Source organism: Sceloporus undulatus, chromosome 9 (assembly GCF_019175285.1).
Source record: "Sceloporus undulatus isolate JIND9_A2432 ecotype Alabama chromosome 9, SceUnd_v1.1, whole genome shotgun sequence".
Lineage (NCBI taxonomy): Eukaryota > Metazoa > Chordata > Lepidosauria > Squamata > Phrynosomatidae > Sceloporus > Sceloporus undulatus.
Genome location: NC_056530.1, coordinates 25269675 through 25296604, shown reverse-complemented (window position 1 = coordinate 25296604; position 26930 = coordinate 25269675). Strand labels below are relative to the sequence as shown.

Below are 26930 nucleotides of genomic sequence, written 5' to 3'. Positions count from 1 at the left end.
CTTCCTTCCTCCCTCCTCCTCCTCCCTTCCTTCTTCCCTCCTTCCTCTCCTTCCTCCTTCCTTCCTCCCTCCTCCTCCTCCCTTCCTTCCTCCCTCCTTCCTCCCTCCTCCTCCTCCTCTGCCTCCCAGCCCAGGCCCAAGCAGAGGAGGAGGTGGGTGGCTGCCTTGGCGCACTCCCCCCCCGCCCGCACTCCAAGGCAGGAGGCAGGCAGCCACCCACCTCCACCTCAGCCTCCTCCTCTGCCTCCGCCTCCCGGGCCCAAGGAAGTGCCCAGCGCAGAGGCGCGCCAGGTGGAGGAGGTGGTGGTGGCTGCTTGCCAGTGCCTGCTGCCTTGGTGCACGCACGCGCGCAGATAGCACCAAGCCAGGCAGGCACCTCTGCCGCCTCCTCTGCTTGGCGCAGCCTGCAATGGAGGAGGAGGAGGAGGAGGAGGTGCACCTCCTGCGCACGCCCGTGCCACCCTCGCCCGCCTCCCCCTGCGCACCGCCTCCTCCTTCGCCTCCTCCTTCGCTTCCTCCACACGGCCGCACAGCCTGGAACGGAGGAGGTGGGTGGCGCGGCCATGCAGGGAGGCAGGGGAAGGTGGGTTGGCGCTGCGTGGGCCCTGAACCAGGGGCTGGGGGCCAAACCAGACTGGGACCGGGAGGGGGCCCCCAAAAGCAGGTTTGTCATGGGGGCCGCCAGGTTATGGCATCCCTAGGTGGGGGCCCTCTCAGGCAGAAGCCAGGAGGAAGTGGGGCGACTGCCAGCACCCCAGGAACTGCCTGTGGAGGCTGTGGCAGGGCAGGTTGCCCAAAGCGCAGGCACATGGTCACTCCGGACCCCAATGCACTGTGCAACATTAGCTGCAGTAAACAGCCTGACCCCCAGACGGAAGGTCCTCTGCGGCTGCCATGAACATTATACCCCTCCCAGAGGTATGGGCTGGCCTTGCCTCACTGTCTGTCTGGGCATGGTGGTCACAGACACCCCTGACAACCTATTGCTTTCTGGAATGGCAGCATAAGAACTCCGGTTCCAGAGGCAGTTCCTGTCACAGCTGCAAGGCCACTGATGTGCATGCATTGGTGCCCAATTTGTGCCAGCAGGAATGCCAAGAACAGTTGCAATTCCCTCTCAATTTCCATGGCATGATGCTGCGATTCCCCGGAACAACCGTGTGGCATGCATTGGCTCAGCCGTCCTGCCATCCTACCTGTCTGCCTTTGTGCTGTTGCCAGCAGCAACCCCAGGCCCCATCTCACTGTGTGGACTTAGCTGTAGCTTGCTCTCCCCCCCCCCCCCCCCCCCCCCCCCGCCGTGGCCTTGGCCCTGCCCCCCCCCCCCCCCCCCCCCCGACCCATTGACTGCCAGTTGAGCCTTCCTGCAGAGCAAGCAGGCACAGGGTGCCACCCTTCTCAGCAGAGGAACTTGTTTGTGGGAGCCTTGTTTGTGGGAGGGAGGCCAAACTGATAGACAGGCACAGAGCTAAAGGCCTGCTTGGGAACAACACCTGCACCCAGGCGCAAATTCTTATTGAGCCCCTCTGAGCTGCCACCACCTCTCTGTCTCTCTCTCTCTTTCTGGGGAGGCAAGAAGCAAAAGGCCACACTCCAAACAAGCAGGTGCTACTCCAGAGATGCCCAGTCGTGCCATTCCCTGGTGCTCCCTTGGCAAGTGGTCTCCTCCATGGCATTCTGACTTGCTGGTCAAGGGGAGGGCATTCAGCCCTTGCCCTGGCTCCATCCAGCCTTTCTGCTCCCAAAGAAATCAAGATCTGTGTGGAACCAGAAAAGCAGGCTCTTGCCCTGGCAACACTCGGGTCTCTGGGACAGAATGCCCTCATCCAGTGCTGACCACTCTGCAGGCAGTGGATAGACCCACAGAGGTCTCACCCATGCTTGGCACACAGCCCCCCCCAAAAAAAAATCCTAAAAGGGCTTTGTAGATCCAGCAGGGTGTTTCAACACACACACACACACACACACACACACACACTTGGTACCACAGTCATGCCATTGGAGGGCTTGCCATGGGCTGCCTTTGCATGACCATTTTTCTTTCGAGGGTTCGAGGGAGGATCAAGATCCTTCTAGTAGATCCCTGCCCTGCCTTCCTCTGGCCATAAAGAGCCAGCTGTGTTGAAATCTCCAGTGGGGGGTAGAGGGAGAAGGTCGGGTGGGAATATAATGGCTGCCTGATTTACAGCCTTGCTGCTTTCTGTGATTGATACATGAGGCTCCGTTTAATTATATCGGATTCCAGCCTCGTATCGTTATTATGGCAGTTTATTTTCTTTGTCAGCAGCTAATCCCCAACCTAAGCCAAGCATTAAGAGAATGAAATAAGGATGTTTAAATCTTGTTAAATTTCCCCTGAGCCAATGGCTAAACTCATGATGTGTGTATTTTCTTTTTTAAAACAACAATGCCCCAGACCCCCAAAGAGCTCACCCTCAACGCTTCATAAGCAGGAGAGATTAAGGAACGGCACCATTAAGAAGCAGTGCCTCCTGCGCACAGCACACCCCACACCCCCCATGTGCCAGCCCTGGGGCCCAGCAGCTGCCAGCTAACAAGGAGTGTTGGCTGGGCCTCTGACGCGCGACAGAGACCTCTGTAATGCCAGAACTCAGCAGGGAAGCATGCACAGCCGGATGGGGGCCTCGGCAGGGAAGCTGGCGGGCAGGAGCTCCATCACCAGTCATAAGCCACCGGGTTGCCACGCATGCTACAGACTGAGCAATCTACACGAATGGGGGTCTGGGCACTTTGTGCAACAGACGAGGCACGGGGATCTTTTCTCGCCTCAACCCCCCTTTCACCCTGCCTCTCTCCCCCTGCCCTGGGTCTCCTTAACAGGCCAGCCGCCCACAGGATTCCGGGACGTCCTCCTCCGCGAGGGCCCTGCAGGCTTTGCCAAGGCCATTCGGCACCACCAAGGACTGCTCCTGATGGACACCACCTTCCGAGATGCTCACCAGTCGCTGCTGGCCACCCGCGTTCGCACCCACGACCTGAAGAAGATTGCACCCTTCGTGGCCCACAACTTCAGCAACCTCTTCAGCATGGAGAATTGGGGAGGTGAGTGCCCTCCTTGAAGAGGCTTCTAGTCATTAGGAAGGTCAGGGGGACCTGCTGGGGGTCCCTATCCCCTCTTAGGTTGGCCTACAATCTCTCTGGCTCTCTCACATCCCCAGGCGCCATCCCTTTTCCTCTTACAGCAGAAGATGAAGCCTCCTGTGAGGAGAGACGAGGAAGGGGCAACACCCCTGAGCTTGAGCGGAAGGTTCAGCTTACATTCAAACTTTGGCAGAGTTTTTAAGATGTGCAGTTGTTGCTGCTGTGGCAATTGTTTCTACAGGGTCCCTGATGTTTTATAGAACTGGGGAAAGTGACTAAAAAAGCCAGGTCCCTCTCAAACCAGCCGCCAGCAACAAGATAAAAGTATCACCCCTTTTATGAAAGAATCAAATACAAGGAAGGGGAGCAAGGAAGCTTATGGGGTGGGATCATCAGAGTTGGGTGCAAAGTGGGAGTCAGGGCTGTTGCTGGGCATCTTTGCTTGCATACCCACTCTTGGCCTCCTTTCCTGTCAAGCTAGGCATGTGGCTGGCGAAGGAGGAGAAGAGTCGGGGGGAGGGCACGATATCCTTCCCCTGGCCCCCTCCCCACTGATCCATCTCTGGTTGCAAAATAAGGCAAGGCAAAGGCTCTTTCTGGGGGAGGTGGCAGTGGAAAAGGCTAATGGTGACCTCAGAGGCTATGGGTGTGAATTGGTTCAGTTGTTGATGTGATTCAGAAGTGAATGTCTGGACACCTCCTCCAAGGCAGCTCTGTGCGCAAGCCCAGAAATCCCACTCTAGAGCCATGCAAAGGGAAGGCTGGTGGCTCTGGCTGCCAAACTGGCTGTCCTCCACAGCATCTCGTCTCAGCTGGCCAAAAGTATTGCAGCCTCTCTGCCCAGCACTTTGCACAAGTTTGATGGCACTTCTTGCATCCAGGTGCAAGCCAAATGGTCCAGCCCATAAGACCCCCTTCCTACAGAGTTAGTGGCCTTCCTTGGGCTGATTGCTAAGTCAGCCCTCAGCCAGAATCCACCAGAAGGGAGGCCCCTGGAAGACCCCCTGATCCTGGGCGAGGGAGGCCTTGGGCCAGGCTGCTAGAAAGCTCAGAGGTGAGGTGGGGTCTGTGCTCTGTGGTCGGCTCCAAGGAGCGGGGTGTTCTTACCCGTTGACCAACTCCATACTGCAGCAGCTAGCAAGCTTCCTCCATGACTCTGGTAAGCCACTGGGGGCCAGTTTCACCCTTCTGCTGGATCCTGGGTTTGGCTGATGGGCCAGAGGGGTCTGGTAAACTGCCCCCAAGCAGCTTCTAGCTCCTAGCCTGGGATTGTCCTGGAGTTTGTATGGTGCAGTGTGAGTTGGGGCAGGGAGAGGTTGCACTCTGCACATGCTCTGGGTTCTTTTCTTGGTTCTTGTCCAGACCATGGCACCCTTGGTGAGTCTGTGACCCAAAATCTCTCACAACCTTGTGCCTCTCACTCCCCCTCCCCACCTCAGGTGCCACCTTTGACGTGGCCATGCGCTTCCTCTACGAGTGTCCCTGGCGCCGGCTACAGGAGCTCCGTGACTTGATCCCCAACATCCCCTTCCAGATGCTTCTCCGGGGGGCCAACGCCGTCGGCTACACCAACTACCCAGACAACTCTGTCTTCAAGTAAGGACCCTGCTGCCCCCAGCCCTCCAAGCCCAGGCCAGCTGAGCCTTTCCTGCTCAGGCTTCAGTCCCCACCAGAGCAGACCCATGGCTCATCTGGGGAACAGTGACTCAGCAGGGAGGCCAGCCCCATGGATTCAGTGGGGCCCTGGTGGCATTTGGACATTTGGTTGAACTGGTGGGTGGAGGCAGCCAGAGTCAGAGGATAAATAAAAATATTGCATTGTATCTCAGAAATACTGAAAAGCTATGCCTGCCATCATCCTGCCATCTTCTCACCCCTCCACCTTCCTCTCCCAGGTTCTGCCAAGTGGCCAAGGAGAATGGGATGGACATATTCCGGGTGTTTGACTCCCTCAACTACCTGCCCAACATGCTGCTGGGAATGGAGGCGGCTGGGCAGGCGGGGGGTGTGGTGGAAGCTGCCATCTCCTACACGGGGGATGTGGCCGACCCCAGCCGGACCAAGTACACCTTGGACTACTACATCAACCTGGCCGAGGAGCTGGTCAAAGCCGGCACCCACATCCTGGCCATCAAGGTATGGGGGAAGAAGGCGGGTGGGTCTGGGTGTGGGCGCATGCGCAAGATGTCCCTACATCTATCAGATGTGGTGGTGCACCAGAGGAAAGGCTTCCAGCCCCTCTTCCTCACAGTGACTTTCTCCTTTCTTGATTTTGGGGAGCAAATAAGGTCAAGACTGAGAGCCGTGCCACCTCTCCTGGCTCAGCAGTGCAAGATGCCAGAGGTGGTGATAGTGCAAAGCACATGAGCCTCTCTCATCCTCAGGGCTCCAGTCTGGAAGGGGGTGGGTTCCACAGAACTGGGGGGGAGGAGGTGGCTCCCCTGCTTCTCCCTCCATTGCTTCTGCTGCGATGGTCTGTGCAGGCCCTCCCACTCTCCTCCTCTTTCTGTGCCCTCCCGGCATGCCTCCCCCTCCTTTCACTCCTCCTCAGCCTCCCCGGCTTTCTCTTGCAGGATATGGCGGGTGTCCTGAAGCCTCAGGCCTCTTCCATGCTGGTGGGGGCCCTGCGGGAGCACTTCCCCAACGTCCCTCTGCACATCCATACCCATGACACCTCCGGGGCCGGTGTGGCCTCCATGCTGGCCTGCGCTGCCGCTGGGGCTGACATCGTGGACGTGGCAGTGGATGCCATGTCTGGAATGACCTCCCAACCCAGCATGGGCGCCATGGTGGCCTGCACCCGCGGGACTGAGCATGACACAGGTGTGGAGGAGAAAAGGGTGGCACAGGGCAGAGGTAGGCAGGTGGGCAAGACTGGGCTGCAAGGGAAGCAGGAGAAGCACCATGGGGACACAGTTGGGAGCCCATGGAGTCTCCAAGAAGGAGAAGCTGGCTATGAATGGTCTCTTGCACGAAAATCCCTGGCAGTGTTCTTTCAGAATTACAGCAACCATCCTAGCGTCTCAAGTAGAAATGTCCTAACTCACTCGATTGCAAGTTAGCAGAGACAAACACTTTACTTTGTGTCACAGAGAAGGTCATTAAAACAATAATGGAAGCTGGAGTCTCCTCTTGCTGCTAGAATGGTAGACCAGACCAAAACTCAATCCCTCACATGTGCACACGCATGTGCACCTAGATAAACACAGAGAGAGACACACAGATAGAAGAGCAGAGGAGCTGGTTCAGGATCTCTGCACTCCACCCAACAGTGTTTAATTGCAACTTTGGCCATTGCAAGGATTATTCCAGTTGAATGATCTGAACCCCTTTTTAAACAAAGAGTGCTGAGTGTCTTTCATAACCGAAAACTGCTCCCCCCAAAGCAGAAGGGGTCAAAGGCCTGCTGAAATAAACATGACCCTCAAATAAGACACTCCATGGCCTTTTTATGTGGGAACTCTGCCGTTTGGGAAGTCTTTTATTCTGCCTTCTAGTGGTGGAACCATCCTGGTCTTCATTGAGGATGGCCAGGGCTGAAAGTATTTTGTTACCGAAGTTTGAGGAAGAGATTTAGAAACCTTTATTTCTGTTGTCAATGCTCCCCCCTCCCCCCCCCGGCCAATATTTACATGAAAGGACAAGACAAAACAGAAATACAAGAGTGGGGGCAGGAACCAGCACTCCTGCATCAAACACACTCTGAGTCCACTCTCAGCTGGGAACCTCCCTGAAGACATGGCATTTGGTGGCGGGTGGCTCCTGACTTCTGCCTCCCAGGGGGCAAGGGGCTCACAGGATGACGTTTCCACCTGCTGCTCTGTCCTCTGCCACAGGCATCCAGATGGAGAAGGTGTTTGACTACAGTGAGTACTGGGAGATGGCCAGGGGCCTCTACGCTTCCTTCGACTGCACGGCCACCATGAAGTCCGGCAACGCTGACGTCTACGAGAACGAGATCCCTGGGGGCCAGTACACCAACCTCCACTTCCAGGCCCATAGCATGGGGCTGGGGAACAAGTTCAAGCAGGTGAAGAAGGCCTATGTGGAGGCCAACAAGCTCCTCGGGGACCTCATCAAGGTAGGCGGATGGAGCTTGGGGGCGGCCTTGGGGGTTGTCCCATCTCCCCACAGCCCCTTTATTTTGCCATTTGCCAAAAGAGGTGTGTCCATGGCACCCAACAGGAGGTCTCCTTGGCATTCAGAGACAGTGGTTGCACTGGGGGCCCTAAAGAGGAGGGCACGAAAGGGGGGCCGCCACCCCCCCCCCCCCCCCCCCCCCCCCCCCCCCCGGTGCCTCTGGGTCGCTCTAAACACTTTGTTAGTCCTGGGTTGTGTGACAGCATCTCCAAATTATGACAGGGGTCTCATTCTGGGGGAGGGGGAAGATACATATACACCCTCAAGACCAGAAGGGCCCAGGGCTGCCTCTTTGTGGTTCCCTGCTATCTGCTGCCCACGGACATGAATCCTGCCTCACTCGAACTGCTCTGTGCTCTGCAGAAGGCGCAAGGCAGAGACCTCCCTTGTGACTGAGGCATGGATCCCCTCCCCACAATAAGGACAGGCGGCCCCCTTCCTAGGTAGCCACTTTGGCTGCTCCTTGCTCCCTCTATGGGGCACCCCATCTGGCGTATGCCGTTTGCCTTGGGGGGCATATGCCAGCTCCACAGCCTGGGCTTCAAATGCCTGGTCCCCTTTTCTCTGTGGTCCTTGACTGGCCAGCCAGCTCAACTTGTCTAAAGGGCTGGATGCTTTGTGGAGGGGTTAGTTTGCGTTCAGCTGCTGTCTCATCCTCCTTTCCTTGCAGGTTACGCCGTCTTCAAAGATTGTGGGCGATCTGGCTCAGTTCATGGTCCAGAACAACCTGACCCGGGAGGAGGTGGAGGCCCAGGCCGACGAGCTTTCCTTCCCCGTCTCAGTGGTGGAGTTCCTGCAGGGCTACATTGGCATCCCCTACGGGGGCTTCCCAGAGCCCTTCCGGTCTAAGGTAGCCAGCCCTTGGAAATGGGGGCAACCAGCCAGGGGAGGGGGTTGCAAGCCCAGCCCTCAGCTGGCTAAGGATGCCCTGTTCAGAGTAATGGGCTCGTAGTGTGGGAGCTGTGGTGGCTAACTTAACTGGGGTTGGTGGCCGACTGGATTTGGGGCTTCTGCCAACACCGGCCCCATGGGACTCAGGCAGTCCTTTGACAGTTTTCAAAACCATCACGTTGGATGCTTCTTGGTTTAAGCGGTTGTGGAGAGCTCTGAGAAATGTTGAAGGTTCCCTGTGAATCAAGTCGACCTCCAAACTTGACCAGTCAGCCTACTGTATTGAGGGTGGTGGGGGGAGTCTCAGTCTTCGGAAGCCGCAGCAGAGCCCCTTCTCTGCCAGGAAAGGAATTGGGAGTGAGTGGTTACTTAGGAATGGGGGGGGTGGGCTGGCACAGGAACCATTGGCAAGCCCACTGGGGCACATGCATGCACACCAACCCCAAGAGGCCCTGAGCGCAGAGAAGGGGACCCCCCTGGCTGTGTAGGCAGGCGCCATTCACATTCCCCACTGCACTGGGGAGGGGTCTCTGGCACTGACTCCTCTCCCCCCCAGGTGTTGAAGGACCTTCCACGGGTCGAGGGCCGCCCAGGGGCCTCCCTGCCTCCGCTGGACTTTGCAAAGCTGGAAGAGGAGCTGAACGAGCAGCACGAGGAGATCACCTCTGAAGACGTCCTCTCGGCCGCCATGTACCCCAAAGTCTTCCACGAGTTCAAGGAATTCACAGCCAACTTTGGGCCTGTTGAATGTCTCAATACCCGCCTCTTCCTGGAGGGACCCAAGATTGCAGAAGAGTTTGAGGTGAAGTGGGCTTGGAAGGGGTCGGGGGGGTCCCCAGCAGTCCCCCTATCCGAAAGCACGCAAGTGGGGCTGACACTGAGCCTCCCAGGGCAAGGGATCCTGCTGCAGCTGACTGTCCCCCAAAACACACAGGTGGAGCTGGAACGCGGGAAGACCCTCCACATCAAGGCCCTGGCCCTGGGGGACCTCAACCGGGCCGGGCAGCGGGAAGTCTTCTTTGAGCTCAACGGTCAGCTCCGCTCCATCCTGGTCAAGGACACCAAAGCCATGAAGGTAAGGAGGGGTGCGCTGGGGACAGAGCCATAGAGGGCCAGGAGGAAAGGGAGGGGTTGCATTTCACTCTTGTCTATTGGGACGGCAGATAGTTTGCATTTACTTTGTACCTGCTTTGCTTAATTTAGACAGTCCTGGAATTCACCCCTCCCTTCCTTCCTTCCTTCCTTCCTTCCTTCCTTCCTTCCTTCCTTCTCATTTTGTCATTAGCAAGACTTTAAAACCCTGGCTGGCATTGCAGTGACAGGTTTGTGATTGACAGTTAGAGATCTGTAATTGTGCTGGATTCAGTTAAGTATTCATGGTTGGGGTGCCATTGCTGTGATTGCAAATGCTCCTAGACCCCTCTTAAAGTCCAGGGACTGCTCCAAGCGATGGAGGTCTGTTGTGCTTCCCATTGAGGTGCAGCAGGGTGAGGTTTCCAGACCCCCCTCAGCCACCAACGTCCAGCTCCTTGTCCTGCCACAGATTGGCTGGCTTCCCAGCAGAACAGTTGCTACTGGTTAAGGGAGATCTGGATGCCCAGTTACGCATTTGCCACTAAGTGGGTGACATAGGGCCTCTGGCCCCATCCTTAAACATTCGTGTGGGTTGTGTTGACCCTGGCTGGGTGCAGGGAGGCACAATTTCCCTTCTTGTCCACATCATCTAATCCTGTTTCTGATTTCCCATAGTCACAAAAAGGTGTCTGCTGTGTGATCCACACAGTTCAGTAATACCTTTATTGGGCTGCTAAAACTGTGAGCGTTGTAGTTCTCCAGAACCCTTCTTTAGGGTAAGAGATACACAAGTGTGGACTCCGTTCCATCCATCCTGAAGCACCTGAAAACCCACCTCCGTTCTGATTATTCTTATTTCTGATTCTAATAAAGTGTTGCAGAACCCTATGTTTGGTTTCTAACCACAGCCCCCTTTTCTCATCATGGCCCCAAAGGAAAGCCAGGGCAGGGGCACCTGTGGTTTGCCTCCATCTTCCGTGAGAGAGACTGGTTTCCTGTGACCCTGGAGGCTCCTCTGGTTCTTATTCCCGGGAGCTCTCTGTGGACATCTCCCCACACAAACACACAAGGACTGCCCAAGCCCTCACCCTCCTCCTCCTCCTCCGCTGCAGGAGATGCACTTCCACCCGAAAGCCCTGAAGGACGTCAAGGGCCAAGTGGGGGCCCCGATGCCCGGGAAGGTGATCGACATCAAGGTGAAGGAGGGGGAGGCCATAGAGAAAGGGCAGCCGCTCTGCGTCCTGAGCGCCATGAAGATGGAGACAGTGGTCAACTCCCCGCTGAGTGGGACGGTCAAGAAGATCCACGTCAAGGCGGACATGAGCCTGGAGGGGGACGACCTCATCCTGGAGATTGAGTAACTGCCCGCTGCCCCCAATGGAGAGAGCCACCCGGATGCCTCTTGCCTTGGGTTGCCGTGGCTTCTCTTCTCCTGTGTGCCATTGGTTCTGCCACACCAGCGGACCTTCCCTGGCCCCTGGCCAGCATCCCCACCATCACACTTGCCTTAACTCTAGCCTACACAAGGGAGGGGGTGAGGAGCTACGCGTTGGCTCTTCTTCCCATGGCAGAAGCCACCCTGCCCTCTCTGGCACTCAGGAGGGAGGGAGGGTTGGAGGGAAGGGACCCGCCTGGGAAGGGACCTTTGCCCAACGCTGCCCCCCACTCCTCCCCAGTGGCCTTGCCCCCCCCCCCCCGCGCACACGCGCACACTCTTCCTGGGCCTGCGAGACCAGCGTGGCAAACAACCCTCCTCCTCCGCACCCCCTTTGTCTTGTTTCGCTGCACTTACCTGGCACCCCTTCCCTGCAAACACACACCTTTTCTCTTCTTTGCCTTTCTTGCCCCCCCCCCCCAATAATCTCATGTTTTACATAGCCTTATGCTGGGGGGGGGGGGTTTGAGAAAAGGCCCTCCCATCCCCAAATTCCTAGCCTCTTTCATCTCCCCTTTGCTCTCCATTTCAGTTCCAAACGCCAGGCTGGCGGGGATGCCTGCCTTGCGCTGTGTGTGGAACCAAGTGCAAACCCTCCCTCCTTTTTGCGATGGACAAAGCGACTGTGTGTTGTTTACAGGGTTGTTCACCAAGAGTGGGAGGGGAAGGGAACGTGGCGGACCCCCTTCTCCCATTCCTCTGGTGAGGGAGCAAAGCAAAGACACGGAGCAACAGTTTCCCTGTGAGAGAGAAATGAGCCAGGCAGAGCCAGAGGAAGACAGACTGCCTCCGAGGGACCCAGGGATCATGTCAGAGAGACTTCTGGGTGAAAGCAGGGCCCACCGAAGGGACAAAGTGAAATGAAAGCAGCCTCGGCCTCAGCCTCTCTGCCTCCTGTTGTCTTTGTATGGATGTTTATTGATTGATTGATTGAGGTATTGATACCTCTCCCTTCAGCCCTAATGGCTCTCAGGGCGGCTTATGATATTATTTTTAACCAGACAGTTCCCTGCCCTCAGGCTGACAATCTAAAAGACAGGACACAAAAGGAGAAGGGAAAGGGGATGAGGTCCAGTGGTTCTTCTCTCCCTCGGAGGCCTGGACCAAGGCAGAGAGATTGGAGGGAGGGCTCTTCCTTCTTCCAGGCTAGTCCTGATGGAGCTGGATTTGCCTGGCCAACTCCCTCTCAGGCCGGCAGATGGCAGTTGATGGATGTTGGCTCAGCCTCCTGCCTTGGGGCCCTCTCTTGATCTCTGCCTGCAGCCTTCCTTTGGAGCCAGGTCTGAGGAGGGAGCCCTGGAGAAGCCTCGTCCTCCCCCAAAAGATGCGAGTCTTGCAGCTGGGAAACCCCCGCCGCAGAGGGCTGCCTCTGGTCGCCCTTTTCCGCCAAGGACCAATTGCTTTTATGGGGGAGGATGCGCAGACCCTGGAATCCGAAGCGAGACCCGCTTGGACCGATAGGAGCCTGAGGCGTCGTGGTTTATTTCCCCAGTGGCCCCGAGGGGCGCGGCAGGGCCCTGGGCAGAGGAGGCGGCCTTGGAGGGCGGAGGAAGGGCCCCAGGCTTCCTTGGCCTTCTGGGCCCCAGAGAGAGAGAGAGAGCGAGCGGAGAGTTCGCTGGGACCCCAAAGGACTCCCCAGCCCCTTCCGCCCTGAGCATCCAATCAGCGCGGCGGCTCCCGCGGCCCCGCCTCCCCACCGCTGCCTCCCGGAAGTCTCCGCCCGGAAGGGAGGTAGATGGAAGCCCCTTCCGGGTCAGGCCCCCGGCACGTGACGCGGGAAGGTGGTGGGTGGGAGTGGCTGCCTGGAGGGGGCGGGGCCAGTGGCGTTGCGAGGGGCTCCGCTGGCCTCTCTCCCTCCCCGGTCGCCGGGGCTTCCTGGCCGAGAGCGCTCTCTCCGGCGGAGCCTCCGAGGAAGCGGAAGGGCCGGAGGAGGCGGAGAGCTGAGTCCCTCTGGGAGAGCCAGCCAGGCGGCTGAGTCAGGCTGGGAAAAGGCCCTTCCTGCGGGATCATAACAAAGGCTCCCTTGAGGCGGAAGCAAGGGAAGGGTTCCCGAGACAAAGGCGGCAGTGAAGAGGGCAGATAGAGGCGCCCTTTCTGCCTCATGATCGGAGGCTGACCTTTCGGAGGGTTTACCTTGGACCGCGCTCCCTCCCCAGGAGGCTTTCTTTGGCAGCAGCGCCGCTTCCGGGGAGGGCAGAGGGAGGGAGGGAGGCCTATTGCTGCTGCTACTGCTGCTGCCAATGGAGAGCCCGAGCCAAGAGCAGAAGGGCCCCCGGCCTCCAGAGACCCTCGAGGCTGCGCTTCTGCCGGAGGAGGAGGAGGAAGTCCCCGGGGCACAGGGCTCCCTCTGGCCCCAGACAGCCTCTGCCCCTTTGGGCCCTTGGCGCCAGGGAGGAAGGGAAGGGCCAGGGCTGCCCCAAAAGCCCAGGGGATGCCAGGGGAGGGTCCTGGCAGAGCCCCCCTCGAAGGGCATGGCGCCCAGGGGCCCCTCCCCGGAAGACCCTCTCCTGCCTTTGGCTGCAGGGGCTGCGCCTGTTTAAGGCCTGCTTCAAAGGAGGAGATTCGGCCGCAGAGGGAGCTTGCTTTAAGGGCTCCTGGCGACTGAGGGCCAGGGAGACCCTTCCTTCTGCCCAGCCCTTCTAGGTGCCCTGGGTGCAGTTTGGCCCCAAGTGGAAGGGCCTGGAGGAAGCCCGCTCCGTCCCAAAGCGCACTGACCTTCACATGTTCCTTTCCCTGCGGAGACAAAAGTGGCGCGGGAGGAGGACCTTGTGGCCCTGCTTTCCCTGCCAGGCTGGCAGATGGGCAGGTGGGGCATGCCCCCGCGGGGAGGGGCTCCTTCCCTATATCAGAGGGGCCTGGGCCACGGCTGCCACACCGCCTCCTGCTCCAGAGAAGATGGCGCTTTCCCAGCCGGGCCACCGCTGCCACTGCCTTTGGGCCTTGGGGGGCCTCCCAGTGCTGCTGGTGCTGCTCCTGGGGCAGCCGGCCCAAGGATGGGTCAACTTCCGGTCCCCGATGTCCGCCTCCCGCTTGGCCAGCCTCATGTGGCCAAAGCAAGGAGCCATGCTCTACCGCCAGGCTGTGAAAGTGCTGCAAATGGCCATGGACCACTTGAACGAGAAGCACAACACGACCTACTCCCGGGCGCCAGGGGTGCCAACGCACATCATGCTGGAGGTAAGGCAGCAAAGCGGGGAAGAGGGCGGCTGAGTAGGTGAACTGAGCCGCCTTCGCTAGGGCTGAGGGCAGCCCATGGCCCAGAGAGGGATGGAGGGGGCTGCCCTGGCCAGCAAGGCCCAGGAAAGGCCCCCGGTGGTGAGAGGGACCTCTCTTTCCAGACTGTGTTCGGACGCACTTACCATGTGAACGTGGTGCTGGTGGAAGCCAAATGCCCCGAAGGCCAGGCAAAGTGGGACTCCAAGGACTGCAAGGTCGCCCCTGACGCACCGGTAAGCAAGGATGGACAGCTGGGGGTGGGAGGGATGCTTCCCCCGCTACAGATGCCAACAAGGTGGATGCATGTGCACAAGTGTCCACCCAGCGCAGCAGACGTGGCAGACTGCTGGCGTGGGCATCTCCTGCTGTCTTGGCTTCCTGGCTGCCAGGTCTCCACGGCTGGCCTGAGCAAGGGCAGGAGCCCCAATTTTAGTCCTTGGGGGAGGAGGAGGCAATACAGGGGCGAGGGCCCAGGGATGTGCGTCTGCACGGAAGGGGCTTGGTTCTTTCCCGCTTGGGGTGTGTGTGTGACTTAAGGGTTCCTCTTCCCCGCTGGTGCCATGTGCCAGTCTGAGGAATCGCCCCGTCAAACGTTCCTGTCTCCCCTTTTGCCTCTGTGTAGAAACTGGAGTGCAGGCTAGAAGTGACCATGTTTTTGGGCAATGAAGAGCCATACATTAAAGACGATGGCTGCGAGACCTTCAAGCAGCTGTTACCTGATGCTGTTCCTGATCCAGAAGGAGGAGGAGGAGGAGACGGAGAAGAAGAAGCTGCACCGTTCATCTGACAAAGCAGAGAGGATGCCGAGGGCTCTGTAGTTTCCCCTGCAATTGGCCAAATGCAATTCTGAATTGTTGCTTCGTATGATCCCCACCAAGAAAAGTCCCCTCTTTGAGGGAAATATACGACTCAGGCTACAATTACAACAGTACAGTTTATTTGAAAAATCTTATTAAAGTAATACAAGTTGAAATATGATTAAAAAATTAATGCAAAGAAGGTTCTGTCTATTCTCCACTTTCTTACTTGGGAGAATATGACTTGTAGGAAGTCATAAGGCTGAGCGGACGCACCTTCGAAGGAAACATCTTGGCCACTGCAGCTCTTCCAATGCCAGGAGGCCGGGCGCTTTCGGAATACGCTCATCCCTCCCTATTTGCAGATCGGATTATTCATGGCTTTGATCAACACGTTCTCTCTAGGAATATCTAGGTCCTCCAGTGCAACTCTATGGTCAACCTTAACTAAACGTTTTACTGAGAGGCCTAGAAATTCCTAGGCCTTTGTAGCTCCTCTGTTGCAGTTCTGTGGTCAGTGTCTGTCGGATGTTGACCACAGAGTTGCCCTGGAAGACACAGAGGTTCCCTAGAGAGGTGTCTTCTTAGGTAAACACATGGTGTTTTTGTTATTTGCAATGCTTCCATATTCATGGGGGTCTTGTGCCCCTAACCCTAGCGAATAGGGAGGGACAAGTATACTGCAATACTTGATTATAAAGCAATCCATTGGGTTCATTATTTACAGGCTCCAAGGCGGGCATCTGGGTCATTCCATTCTGGTGGCGAACTGCCTTGGCCAGACCCCAATGGAGCCCCTCAGGCTCCCCCAGCTCCCTCCGAAGCAAGCTTTTTTGGAGCAGGGGAGAGGCCCCATCCCGACACCATCTGCTTTGGTGAAACGTAAGACACTATTAGATCCATTCCCAAAGTCTGAACGCATTCAACATTTGTAACATATATATAATACTTCGACAGCCCCAAGTAAAAATGGCAAAGCAAGTGCAGATTCTGTTTGTTTGTTTTGCACCTTTGCTTCCGGCCTGAAAAAGTTTACCACAATTTGGGGTTTTTAAAAGATATTATTTCGTAGGCAAACAAAACATCCCAGAAAATCTCACCCAGAATCACTGGTATATTTGTGAAATGTGCAGGAAAACGGGAAGATTCCCAAGTTGGGAAGAAAACATTTCTGGAGATGCCTGTCTGTGCAAAGACTGAGCATCTGAGATTAGCATGACTGTTCTGCATTGGCCAGAAGGAGCCCAGCTTCGTCCCAGTGGGTTTGTCTGGGGAAAGCAGGCCAGAGGCACGGTCTCAAAGGGGAGTCACCACACTGGCACCAGCTTCACTCGGCCCTTGAGCACTGATTATCCTTTGGGGGTGCCCTACGCCAGCATTGGCAACTGCTCCAGGCAGAAGACAAGGCGGCAAGGGAGGGAATGAAAATGGCAGGGCTGGGGTTGGCGTGAAAGGACCATGGCTCACCAGGGAGGCTCAGAAAGGAGGCATCCCACCAGCCCAGGCTGCCAAATACTGGCCCAGATGGAGGCCCTGAAGGGCCTGTGGCTCAGAGAATGGGAAGGCGGCAAGAGCAACAACCGCTGTGCGCTCACTGCTTGTGGCAAACGCCCAGACAATGTTCCAAAAACAAGGCAAAGAAAATTAACAGTCAGGCAAACTGGGATCACGCAGTGCTTAAAAAACATAGTCATCAGTCATTTTTAATGAAGGCATTGCCTCGTTGACATTTTGATCTAAGCGATGATAGCCAACCGTTCTGGAGCAAAGCCCATCTCGCCATCTTCTGCTCTGAACCAACAAGACGATCTGTGAAGAAAAGGACATTGAGTGACTCAGGAGGACCCTGGCGACAAAAACACTTACAATAAGGGAAGCATTTACTTCCCATTCAAAGTGCTGATGAGCCATCAAGGAGTAATAAAAGACTTCTGAGCATTGTAGGCTTTCTTTTCCAAACACGCAGCATGTCATGACCATTGCTTGTCTTCATTCACTGCCAGAAGATTTAATTGCCAGCGGAAAGAGCCAGGGAAGAGGACACAGGAGAAATAGAGGCAGCACCATGAGCTCAGAGCCAAGGCAGGAGCAGAAAGGCCTAGTGCTGCCCCTCCATGCAGCCCCCTGTGATTCCCCCCCAAAAAAAAGAAACAGCTCAGGGAGGCTGGGAAACATGCTGGAACCAGGGTTTGGGCCACTCCAAGGCCTGGGAGGGAAAGCAGCCCAGCCAGTTCCTGTCCACTTTCCGCAGCAGCAGCCGTAACACATGGGATTCAGGGCCTGATGCATGCCAGACGCGTGTCAGCAAGACCCCCATTGTGCACAGCTCTCACTGGAGAGGGGAGTACACTGCATCCCTATGCAAAGGAACTGAAAAGATGTGTAGGAAAGTGGGCACTAGTGCAGGTCAGTGGCTGTCGTTCTGTGAGCATCAGTGCAGGGTGACCTTAGAAGCGCACCACTGTCCTGTTCAAAGAGATCCAGGGCCCCCTACTCCACTATGGCCATCGCCTGCCAAAACCCACAGAGCCATGGGACCTCTGGACCAAACGAAAGCGCATTCGAGAGGCTGGCTGACTGCCGAGTCCCTGTTAACTACTGCATCCATGCGCAAGTGATTCAAGAGCCTCCAGGGGCTTGATCAATGATCTTAGTATTAAACGTTAGAACTAATCTGAACTTTATAAGTTTTACAGACTTGCATTTTGTAATGCGCTGCATTTATCTCTGCCTAGTCCTTACCTTTAAGAACCCAGAAGAATACAAAGTGAGGACGTGCGCAAGTAGAGAAAGAGAGCGCAAATGCCACCTTGCAATCTCAGCAAACTCCGAACACCTCTGAGGCTGACAAGGAGCCCAGCTTACCTTCCGCTTGTTGTGATACGTGATGTAAGCCACGGCAACTAAGAAGGCCACAACGACGAGGTGAAAAAAGAAATGGCTGTCCTCCTCCAGCCCTGAGACTGAGGCCGCGTCCTTCGTCTCGTCGGCAAAGGGCTCCTTGCTTTGGAAGCTGCGCACATCCTCCAGATCGCCTGCGGCCCTTGAGGCCCCTTGGTCACCCTGAGGGTCGTCTTGAAGGTCATCCTGAGGGTCATTGTCCTGAGGGTCGTCATCGGGAACCCCAAACTCATCATACTCATCCACCTCTATTGTTTCCTTTGGCGCCGGCGGGGAACTAGCCATTAAGTATTTGTCCGTAACGTCATCTCTGTCAACATCGGTGTCGTCAGAGACATCAATATCCGTCTCCGGATTGGCGCTGGGCGTCTCAGGCGCCGCGGAGGGAGGCTCAGGAGCCGCTGCCGCACTGCTCGGCCCAGAGGCAAAAGGGAGGCCTGCTTTCGGGGAAGAAGGAGGAGGGCCACCCTCTGCTGCGTCCGAGGGAGAGACGGAGGGCGAGGGAGGAAGGGTCCCTGGCGCAGGCTCCGAGGGGAGGCCTTCGCTGGTCTCTGCATGGAGAAAGGACAGACAGACAGACATTCTTATGGAACGCAGCGTCAAAGCCATTCTCCATTTAGAGCAGCGCTTCCCAAAGTGGGAAAGGGAGGCCTCCGGGCAAAGAAAGAGAAGGGGCGCCTGGAGGCCCCCGAGGAGGAGGAGGGGGGGGGGGAGCTGCCAGCCTAGGCCCAAGCCCCGGCCTCTCCGAGGCTGAGCCCCAGGAAGGCCTGCCCCGCGGAGGAGCCTTAGTCCGGAGGGAAGGGAAAGAGCAGGGGCCCCGGGAGGGAAGGGAAGGAGGGGAAGCCCGGGCCCCGGACCCGCCTCACCGTTCTCTGCCGCCGCCGCCACGCAGAGGGCGAGGGCCGGGAGGAGGAGGAGGAGGAGGCCCCCCGGAGCCCAAGCCAAAGCCGCCATTTCCTTGTGGCCCTTCCTGCCTTCCTTCCGGTCGAAGGGAGGGGCGTGGTGACGTCAGGAGGCGGCGTGGGTGTGGCGAGAGAGGGGGCGGGGCCTTTCCTAAAGCATCCGTCATTCCCGGTGCGACGCTGTGGGCCTCCGACTCGGAGGGCCGGCCCTCCCCCGCTGCTCCCTACGCCTCCCAAGAGCCGCTTTCCTTTGTCCTCCTGGAGCAGCAGCGAGTAGCTCTCTCTAGAAAGGCCCACCATTTCGCAGCGCCCATGTTTCCGGGGGACGGAAGAACGGGAAGGACTTTGGTCCCCTGCGAAGACGCGGTACTCTGGCGGCGGTTCATGTTTCCGGGGGAGGGAGAAACGGGCTGGACTAACGCGACTCTCTAGCTCTCGGCCGGCCCTCCAAGGCGCAATTCCTAGAACGTATCTTTGTGACGCCCTACCCTTTCTCGACTCTGTGGTTGGCCCTCTAAGATGAACTCCTAGAATGTCACCAGGCGGACGCTCTAGTCATCCTCGCTCTCAGGGCTGGCCCTCTAAAATGGTTTTCTAGAGCGTCGCCATGGAGACGCTCTAGCCCTGCGCGATTCCGTGATATACCCTCTGAGACGAATTGCTAGATCGTCGCCAAGGAGGCGCTCTAGGAATTCGTTTCACAGGGCCTACCACAGAGACGCGCAAGGCTAGAGCATCCCCATGGCGACGATCTAGGAGTTCGTCTCAGAGGGCCTACCACAGAGAGGCGGACGCCTAGAGCGGCTCCATGGCGAGGCTACAGCCTTTTTAAAAAACATTTTTCGTCTTCAAAGAAGTTGTTTTGCATTTTTAAAGCTTATAATTGACATTTTATTTTTTGTTACTTTCAATCCTCAGTATTTTTAATTATTATTATTATTATTAACTTATTTCTCAGGTTTCACTTTGTTTTAATTCTTAGCTATTTTTATTTCTGTATTTTTTATTTGATTTCATTTCACTTTTATTCCTTTAAAATTTTTCTTTCTCTAATTTCATTCTATTTTATCATTTCAGTTGAAAACCCTTTGAGAAAGATTCGTATTTAATTGAAAGGGAAGAGGAAAAGAGACAAAAATTAAACAGTAGAAACAGCGGAAGAAAATTTAAAAAACATTTAAAATAAATAAATAAATTTTACATTTCGGTTTTTTTGTTGCTTTCAATTTTCATCATTTTTAAATTTAATATTAGGTTTTTTAAATTTATAATTATATATTATAAAACGTTCAAAAACACTATAAATGTCAAATACCAATCCTTGGTCTTCCATTTTGTCTGTCATTCTATTTAATGGGACTTGAGAGCATCCATGAACCAAATCCGGGGAGACCCTGGGCCTGGGATTCGGAGGAGACAGTCTTGAATCTACGCAGAGAGAGAGACACACACAGAAAGCACAACCCTGTTTATGTTGCCGTTGTTCTCCGTTTCCTTTCCTCCCGCTGGACAGATGGATGGCGAGTGCCCTTTGGACTACGATTCCCATCGTCCCTGGAGGCCTCGAGGATGCTGGGGAGTTTCAGAGCTTGAGGGCGAAGGGGGCCAAAGGGGATGGTGGGAATGGGAGTGCTTCTTAATTCTGGGGGGCTACCATTCACACCATCCCTGACCAACCCAAATAGCCCTGGCCCTGCTGGCGGATGATGGGGATTTCCAGAAAGGAGCCTTGGCTGCCAGTGTGGCCCCAACCCAGAGAAGGGAAGCCCCCTGGGGGCTCCCAAAAAGACCAAGGGCTGTTAATTCCATCAGAGTTCAGTGGTTAAAGCCATGCCCCCCCCACCCTGGATGGGTCACCATTTTGAGTGCCATCTCCTGGGGATGATGGTGGTCAGTCTCCTTCTCCGTTGCTTTCGAAGTCCGAATTTATTTAACAATTGCTCCCAAGCGTCCAGCAGAGCTTTCCAAGGTGGTTAAGAACTTAACTCAGACTCCTTCCACCTCGAACCCGTTACTCCAACCCACGGAGGCCTCCTGTGACTCTTTCAATGACTTTTGTGCAGATAACATCTCTCGGATAAGGGCCGACTTAGACACCAGCCTTAGCATAGAAACAACAAGCGAGGTCTCCAGCGACTCCATTAATGAGGTTCAGTTGGATCAATTTCAGTCTCTGAGTACCGATGATGTAGACAAGCTGCTTGGAAAGGTCAAAAAGACCCCTTGCCCTCTTGACCCCTGCCCTTCATGGCTGGCCATCCAGGGAGGGGAGGCCACTAGGACTCAGAGAAGACTGTTTTCCACTAAACTGGCTGTTGTTAAACCAATTCTTAAAAGGCCTTCCCTTGACTCCCTAGAAAGATCCAATTATCGGCCGGTATCCCTTCTACCATTTTTGGGTAAGGTGATTGAGAGGGCCCTTGCCAACCAGCTCCAACCAGTCTTGGATGACACCGATTATCTTGATCCATTTCAAACTGGCTTCAGGTCAGGATGCGGAGTGGAGACTGCCCTGGTCGCCTTGGTTGATGATCTCCATCTGGGCATCGACGGGGGAAGTGTGGCCGTGTTGGCGCTCTTGGACCTCTCAGTGGCCTTTGATACCATCGACCATGGCATCCTTCTGGAATGCCTGAGGGGGTTGGGAATCGGGGGCACTGCTTTGCAGTGGTTCCGGTCCTATCTCTCAGGAAGGTTCCAGATGGTGTCACTTGGCGACAGCTCAGATCGGGTGTCCCTCGGGGTGTGATACTGTCGCCTATGCTCTTCAACATTTACATGAAGCCGCTGGGTGAGATCATCCGGAGACATAGGGCGGGGTGTTATCAGTATGCTGAAGACACCCAAATTTGTTTCTCCATGTCTCGAACTGCTTCAGGGACCAAGGATGGCATCTCTCCTCTGAATGACTGTCTGAGGTCAGTACTGTAATGGATTGGATGAGGGAAAATAGACTTAAACTGAATTGAAATAAAACGGCGGTACTCGCTATAGGCAATCCCAATCCGGGAATGGTGATAAGCTCTCCAGTTGTGAATGGGGTCAGACTTCCCCTAAATGACTGTGTCCATAGCTTGGGGGTGCTCCTGGACTCATCGCTTCAGCTGTCCTCTCAGGTGGATGCGACGGCCAGGAGTGCCTGTTATCAGCTTCGGCTGATTCACCAGCTATGACCCTTCCTGGAACAGGAAAACCTAGAAACGGCTGTACACTCACTGGTCACCTCTCGTCTCGATTTCCGCAATGCGCTCTACATGGGGCAACCCTTATGCCACATTCAGAAGCTGCAACTGGTCCAAAACATGGCAGCCAGATTGGTGACTGGGAGTTCTAAGTCTAATTCTATCACACTTATCTTAAAATCCCTTCACTGGCTGCCTATTAGCTTCCAGGCACAGTATCAGGTGTTGGTCATTACCTATAAAGCCCTGCATGCCTGGGTCCAGCTTACCTGAGGGAAGGCCTCCTCCCATATAACCCTTCCTGCTGCACTCTCAGGTCCTCAGGGAAGAACCTACTACAGTCACAGAGAACTAGACTAGTAACTACCTCCCAGAGGACCTTTGCTGCTGCCGCTCCAAAAATCTGGAACGATCTGCTGGAGGAGATCCACCAACTCACATCTTTCGAGGCCCAGAAAAGCCCCGTCCAGAAAATGGGCTCAAAACCAGATTAGAGAGAGAGAGAGACATCTGTGTCTACATTGAGGTTTATAAAAGTACTATACACACACACACACACACAGTCTGCCCCTATACAGTGCTTTATACAATTTATTCCATGCTTAGTCTATATGTATATATGTATGTGTGTGTGTATATAGCACATAAACATTCACACAAACTCTGTACTTTATACACTTTGTTCTATCTTTATTATACACACACACACACATATATATATGCACACAGACACACAAATATACACATATAAATAGATAAGACTAAAGTGTATAGAAGCAGAGAGGCCCAGTCTTGAAAGGTTTCCTCGCTTAGAGATCAGGGAAAACTAACTTTCGGCCACTCCGGTGTTTCCCAGAATCCCCTGCTCCACAATCATGGCATGGCTGCTGCAGGGGATTCTGGGAAAAACTGCAGTATCTCAAGAAAACCCAAAGTTTTCAAAGCCCTCAAGAGACAAGATTTTTATTTATAATTATTTTTAAATAGTTACCGATTCAAAGTCTTATAATAAATAATACGCTGTTGGGATTTCATAGAACCATAGAGTTGGAAGAGACCCCCAGAAGGGCCCTGATCTGGTCCAAGCCCCTTCTCCTGCCATGCAGGACATCACAATCAAAGCACCGCCATTGACAGATGGCCATCCAGCCTCTGCTTGAAGACCTCCAAGGAAGGAGACTCCACTGCACTGCAGATGGATGGCTGTCTGTCAGAGGTGTTTTCATGGTGTCTTCCTTCATGACAGAATGAGGTTGGGCTGTATGGCCCTTTTGGGGTTCTTTCATAGGCCCTTATCACACCTTGATATTTGGAGCTCAGATTCAGGGTGACTGCGGGTCAGACGATGCGAATTGATGTTATAACATGACTGTTTTATCACACCTGGTTGCCCTTCCGTTGCCCCTCTGAACTGAGGGGGAATCGAATCCAAGGCAAGTCAGGTGATGCGGATTCAGGCAAAGCGGAGTGAGTGCACATTGCATTACCACACCAGTGTATACCATGCAGATTCAACACTTCGAATTGGGACCCTTGCACACGCTCAGTGGGGCTCTGGACGCATCCTGAACCTGTGCCCTTCTGTGGTGGAGAAGGGGGCCGCTTCCTGGTCCCACTTTCAGGTGAATGGTAGCCTCACCTATCTTCCTCCCTGGCAGCCAAATTCAAAGGGATCCTCTGTGTCAGAGCCCCCTTCAGTTTCAGCCACATCTATATCTATCCGCCTGTCATTCTCCTCCTCTATTTCATCTACATCTCTCCTTCCCTTTATACCAGTTGCCTTCTCTTAGGTTGCATCCACACTGGGGATATAATCCGGTTTGACTCTTCTTTAACTGTCCTGGCTCAGTGCTATGGAATTCTGGGAACTGTAGTGTCCTGAGACATTGAGCCTTCTCTGCCAGAGAGCTCTGGGGCCTCAGCAAACTCATAACTTACGTTACGTAAATGGGAACGATACAAATAAAGCGATTTGAAAAGCGGGATAAGACTCGCTGTATTTGGAAGCGCTTTAAACCGAACCGCTGTATTTAAATCCGTTTTAAATCACAAGTGGGAACGCCCCTAAAATGGTCTGGAAACCATGAAGCCCTCTGAGGAGAGGCTGCTGGTTTTAATTCCCTCAGCAGTCAGCCTTATTATGGTGCAACCCTGTCTCTTCCCTTGTAAATGAAGACACCGCTTCATAAGAGAACTTTCTTTCACTATAATAACGGCTGTGACAGACTTTCTTCAAACAGAGACTTAGGCAGAGAAGGAGCTCCACTGCCATTTCACCTCAGGAACCGTGGCAGAGGAAAGGGGCCTGAGGCCTATTTGCCTGGCCTTCCCTGACAGAAAGAGAGAGAGAGAGAGAGAGAGAGAGAGAGGACACAAAGGCCCGCTCCTCCACAGAACATCCCTTCCTCTCGGTCCTTAGCGCACGCTTGTGAATAAGGCGCAGCAGCAGGGTCTTCATCGGCCAAATCTCTGACAGGGAGCTGGTCAGAACCTAATATTTTGGGGGGAGGGGGTCGCGCTGTGAGGCCAAGTTCTGGAAGAGTTTGTTCCTGGCATTTCACCAGCAGCATCTGTGAGGAGGAACGGGTTCATCTCAAGATGGCAGCAGCCACAGACGCTGCTTGCGAAACGCCAGGAATAGACTCTCCCAGAACATGGCCTCATGGTGCGAAAACCCCACAAGAAACGATGGATGCCGGCCCTGGAAGCCTTGGCTTGACATTGGCAGGGACAGCCCCAACGCATAGAAATCGACAAATGGACCCTCTTGCCCCGGGATAAGTCACTGGAGAAGTGTCAGAGAGAGAGGGTGGTTAGATGTTTTAGAAGAGGTGCATATCTCTCCATGAGAGGTTTGAAGTTGATAAATATGAAATGGCTATGCTTCTGTCACCCACTTGCTTCAAGGCTAGAGGTTAACGGACCACAGAAGGAAACAGGAGAGTAGACTCATAGAATGAGCTACAGCAGTGCTTCTCAATTATTTTCTGTCATGCCCCCCCCCCTTGGAAGAAGAAAACATTTCGCGCCCCCCGCGCGACTCTAAACAGTATCATTTGTCTATAAAATTGTTATAAGTACACCTCTGCATAACACTGTATCCTGAGCCTCGCACCCCCCTTTACGGAGCCTCGTGCCCCCCCTGGGGGGCCCACCCCACTATTTGAGAAGTACTGAGCTAGAGAGTAAAAGGACATGGGCTATGATGGCCCCCACTCTTTTTTCCTGTGTGTGACTATAGTACACACACACACTGCCCTCTCAGTTCCTGTAGCTTGCCTAACTACAAAACTATTCGCTAATTAGCTTCCTTTGCAAAGCAATTGCTGAAGTAACCTTGTTAGCAACTTCAAAGCTTAGCTCATTAACTTTTGAACCCTGTTTCAAACTGTTCAGTGTTTGATTACCTGATGGCTAGGTAGGAAGTGCCTGATTCGGTAGCGGGCTGTTCTTGCTTTTAGGACACAGATAGGTAGAGAAAAAGTATAAGGACGTAAGACGACAAAGAATCGCGCGGCGGCAGTTTTGGATTCACCTTCTTGGTGAGCTGCCAGCCCCGACCAGTGAAATAAACTTGTGCTTAGTTTGGACCACACTTCGGACTCTGACTTTCCTATTTTCGGCTGGTCACTCTAAGAAGCTTCCCGGAGGGGAACAGTTTTGTTTATATTTCCCTTTCATCTGAGGCTTGGAGAGGAAATGGCCGATCAAATATAAAATAAGATCGCACATAAAAAGAAGTAAACACTAAATAGGGGATATAGTTATGCCTTGAAAGAATTACAGAACATGGTTGCTCAATACTCTTATTAGCAGTCTATTGTTTAGGAAGTCCTGGTGGCGCAGGGGTTCAATGCTGCCTGTCCTGCAGCCACTCACTCAAAAACCACAAGGCTGTGAGTTCAAGACCAGCAAAGGGGATCAAGCTCGACTCAGGCTTGCATCCTTCCAAGGAGAGAGCTAAAATGAGTCCCCAGACTGTTGGGGGCAATTAGCTTACGGTTGTAAACCGCTTGGACACTGCTTAGGTGGGATGAAGCGGTAGATAAATGAAGCTAGAGCCAGAAGAAGCCAGACACCGAACAGAGCCAACAGAGCAAGAAGCCAGACAGAGACAGACAGAGCCCAACAGCCACATCATTCCATATAGACTATATAGCCATATAGAATCCATACTATCCATACAGATCCCAATATAGCCAACATAATCAATAAGCCATATAGAGCAAGACCTATCCAATCGAATCCATACATATCCATATATATCAGACATATCCATATAGATCATACAAGCCAACATAGCCTACATATCCAATTAAACAAACAGATCCATAAACAGATCCAGACATATCCAATAAGATTCCAACATATCCAGAAGATCCAACATAGCAATAGATCCAATAGATCCAACAATCCATACATACCGACTATCCATATATACCAGACATAGACCAGACATAGCCATATGAGCCGACAAGATAGATCCAGACGAGCACAACATAGCCCTCGTCCAACAATCCATATATAGCCAAAAAGCCGAATATCCGAACATATCCAGACGACAGATAAGCCATAATAGAGCATATATAGCCAGACAGAGCCACGATCCTAGAGCCAGACAGAGCCACAGCAGAGCCAGGGATAGAGCCAGACAGAGCCAGACAGAGCCGACAGAGCCCGACTAGCCATAGCAGCCCGCCAGAGGAGCCAGACAGGAGCCAGACAGCAGGGGCCAACAGAGCCAGATAGAGCCGACAGACCGAAGAGCCAGACCCGAGGCCACAGGCCAGCGGCCACGAGCCAGGATGGCCAGATAGGCCAGCAGCCAGGCCGACCGCTCCGAGGCCAGACAGATCCAGACGAGCCTAGAGCCAGACCGAGCCAGACAGGAGCTAGAGCCAGACAGAGCCGACGAGCCATACATATCCTTAGCAGAGATAGTCCAGAGCAGAGCCATATATAGGCGCAGACGATATATATCCATACAAACCCATAGAGCCCATAAATACCAGATAGAGCCAACAGAGCCACATAGACAGACATACCAGATAACAGACAAGCCATATAAACCAGAACAGAGATAGATCCATACAAGCAAAATAGACCAGACGAGCCAATAGATCAAACAAAAGCCGAGATAGATCCAGACAGAGCCCGATAGAAGCCAGACGATAGCCATATAGGAGCCGGACAAGCAGATAAGCCAACAGACAAAACAGATCCTAATAAAGCCCCGAGCCGGATGAGCCAGATAGAGCAATCCAGACAGAGCTAGCCAGATATAGCCGAC

General features: G+C 54.4%; 3 protein-coding genes across 3 annotated transcripts in view; 2 read left to right on the top strand and 1 right to left on the bottom strand.

The window, feature by feature from the left end:
- The window catches only part of PC (pyruvate carboxylase), a 60681-nt gene extending 49158 nt beyond the window's left edge, over positions 1 to 11523 (top strand). Inside the window, exons 17-26 of the mRNA XM_042439916.1 lie at positions 404 to 548; positions 2557 to 3063; positions 4542 to 4698; positions 4998 to 5238; positions 5676 to 5925; positions 6939 to 7183; positions 7913 to 8092; positions 8690 to 8935; positions 9068 to 9208; positions 10320 to 11523. Of these exons, the coding sequence (XP_042295850.1) occupies positions 404 to 548; positions 2557 to 3063; positions 4542 to 4698; positions 4998 to 5238; positions 5676 to 5925; positions 6939 to 7183; positions 7913 to 8092; positions 8690 to 8935; positions 9068 to 9208; positions 10320 to 10568 (2361 nt within the window). The 3' untranslated portion in view covers positions 10569 to 11523. The remainder of the gene's footprint in view (positions 1 to 403; positions 549 to 2556; positions 3064 to 4541; positions 4699 to 4997; positions 5239 to 5675; positions 5926 to 6938; positions 7184 to 7912; positions 8093 to 8689; positions 8936 to 9067; positions 9209 to 10319) is intronic.
- Positions 11524 to 12392: 869 nt separating this feature from the next.
- LOC121915873 lies at positions 12393 to 14857 on the top strand. Its single transcript, XM_042440463.1, has 3 exons — positions 12393 to 13819; positions 13981 to 14091; positions 14481 to 14857. The coding sequence occupies exons 1-3, from the start codon at positions 13364 to 13366 to the stop codon at positions 14643 to 14645; spliced, it is 732 nt and encodes a 243-aa protein (XP_042296397.1). The 5' UTR covers positions 12393 to 13363; the 3' UTR covers positions 14646 to 14857.
- C9H5orf15 (chromosome 9 C5orf15 homolog) lies at positions 14774 to 18671 on the bottom strand. Its single transcript, XM_042440461.1, has 3 exons — positions 18423 to 18671; positions 17521 to 18107; positions 14774 to 16464 (listed from the first exon to the last, which is right to left on the bottom strand). Exons 1-3 carry the CDS (start codon positions 18508 to 18510, stop codon positions 16333 to 16335), a joined length of 807 nt encoding a protein of 268 aa, XP_042296395.1. The 5' UTR covers positions 18511 to 18671; the 3' UTR covers positions 14774 to 16332.
- Between the last annotated feature and the right edge of the window lie 8259 nt (positions 18672 to 26930).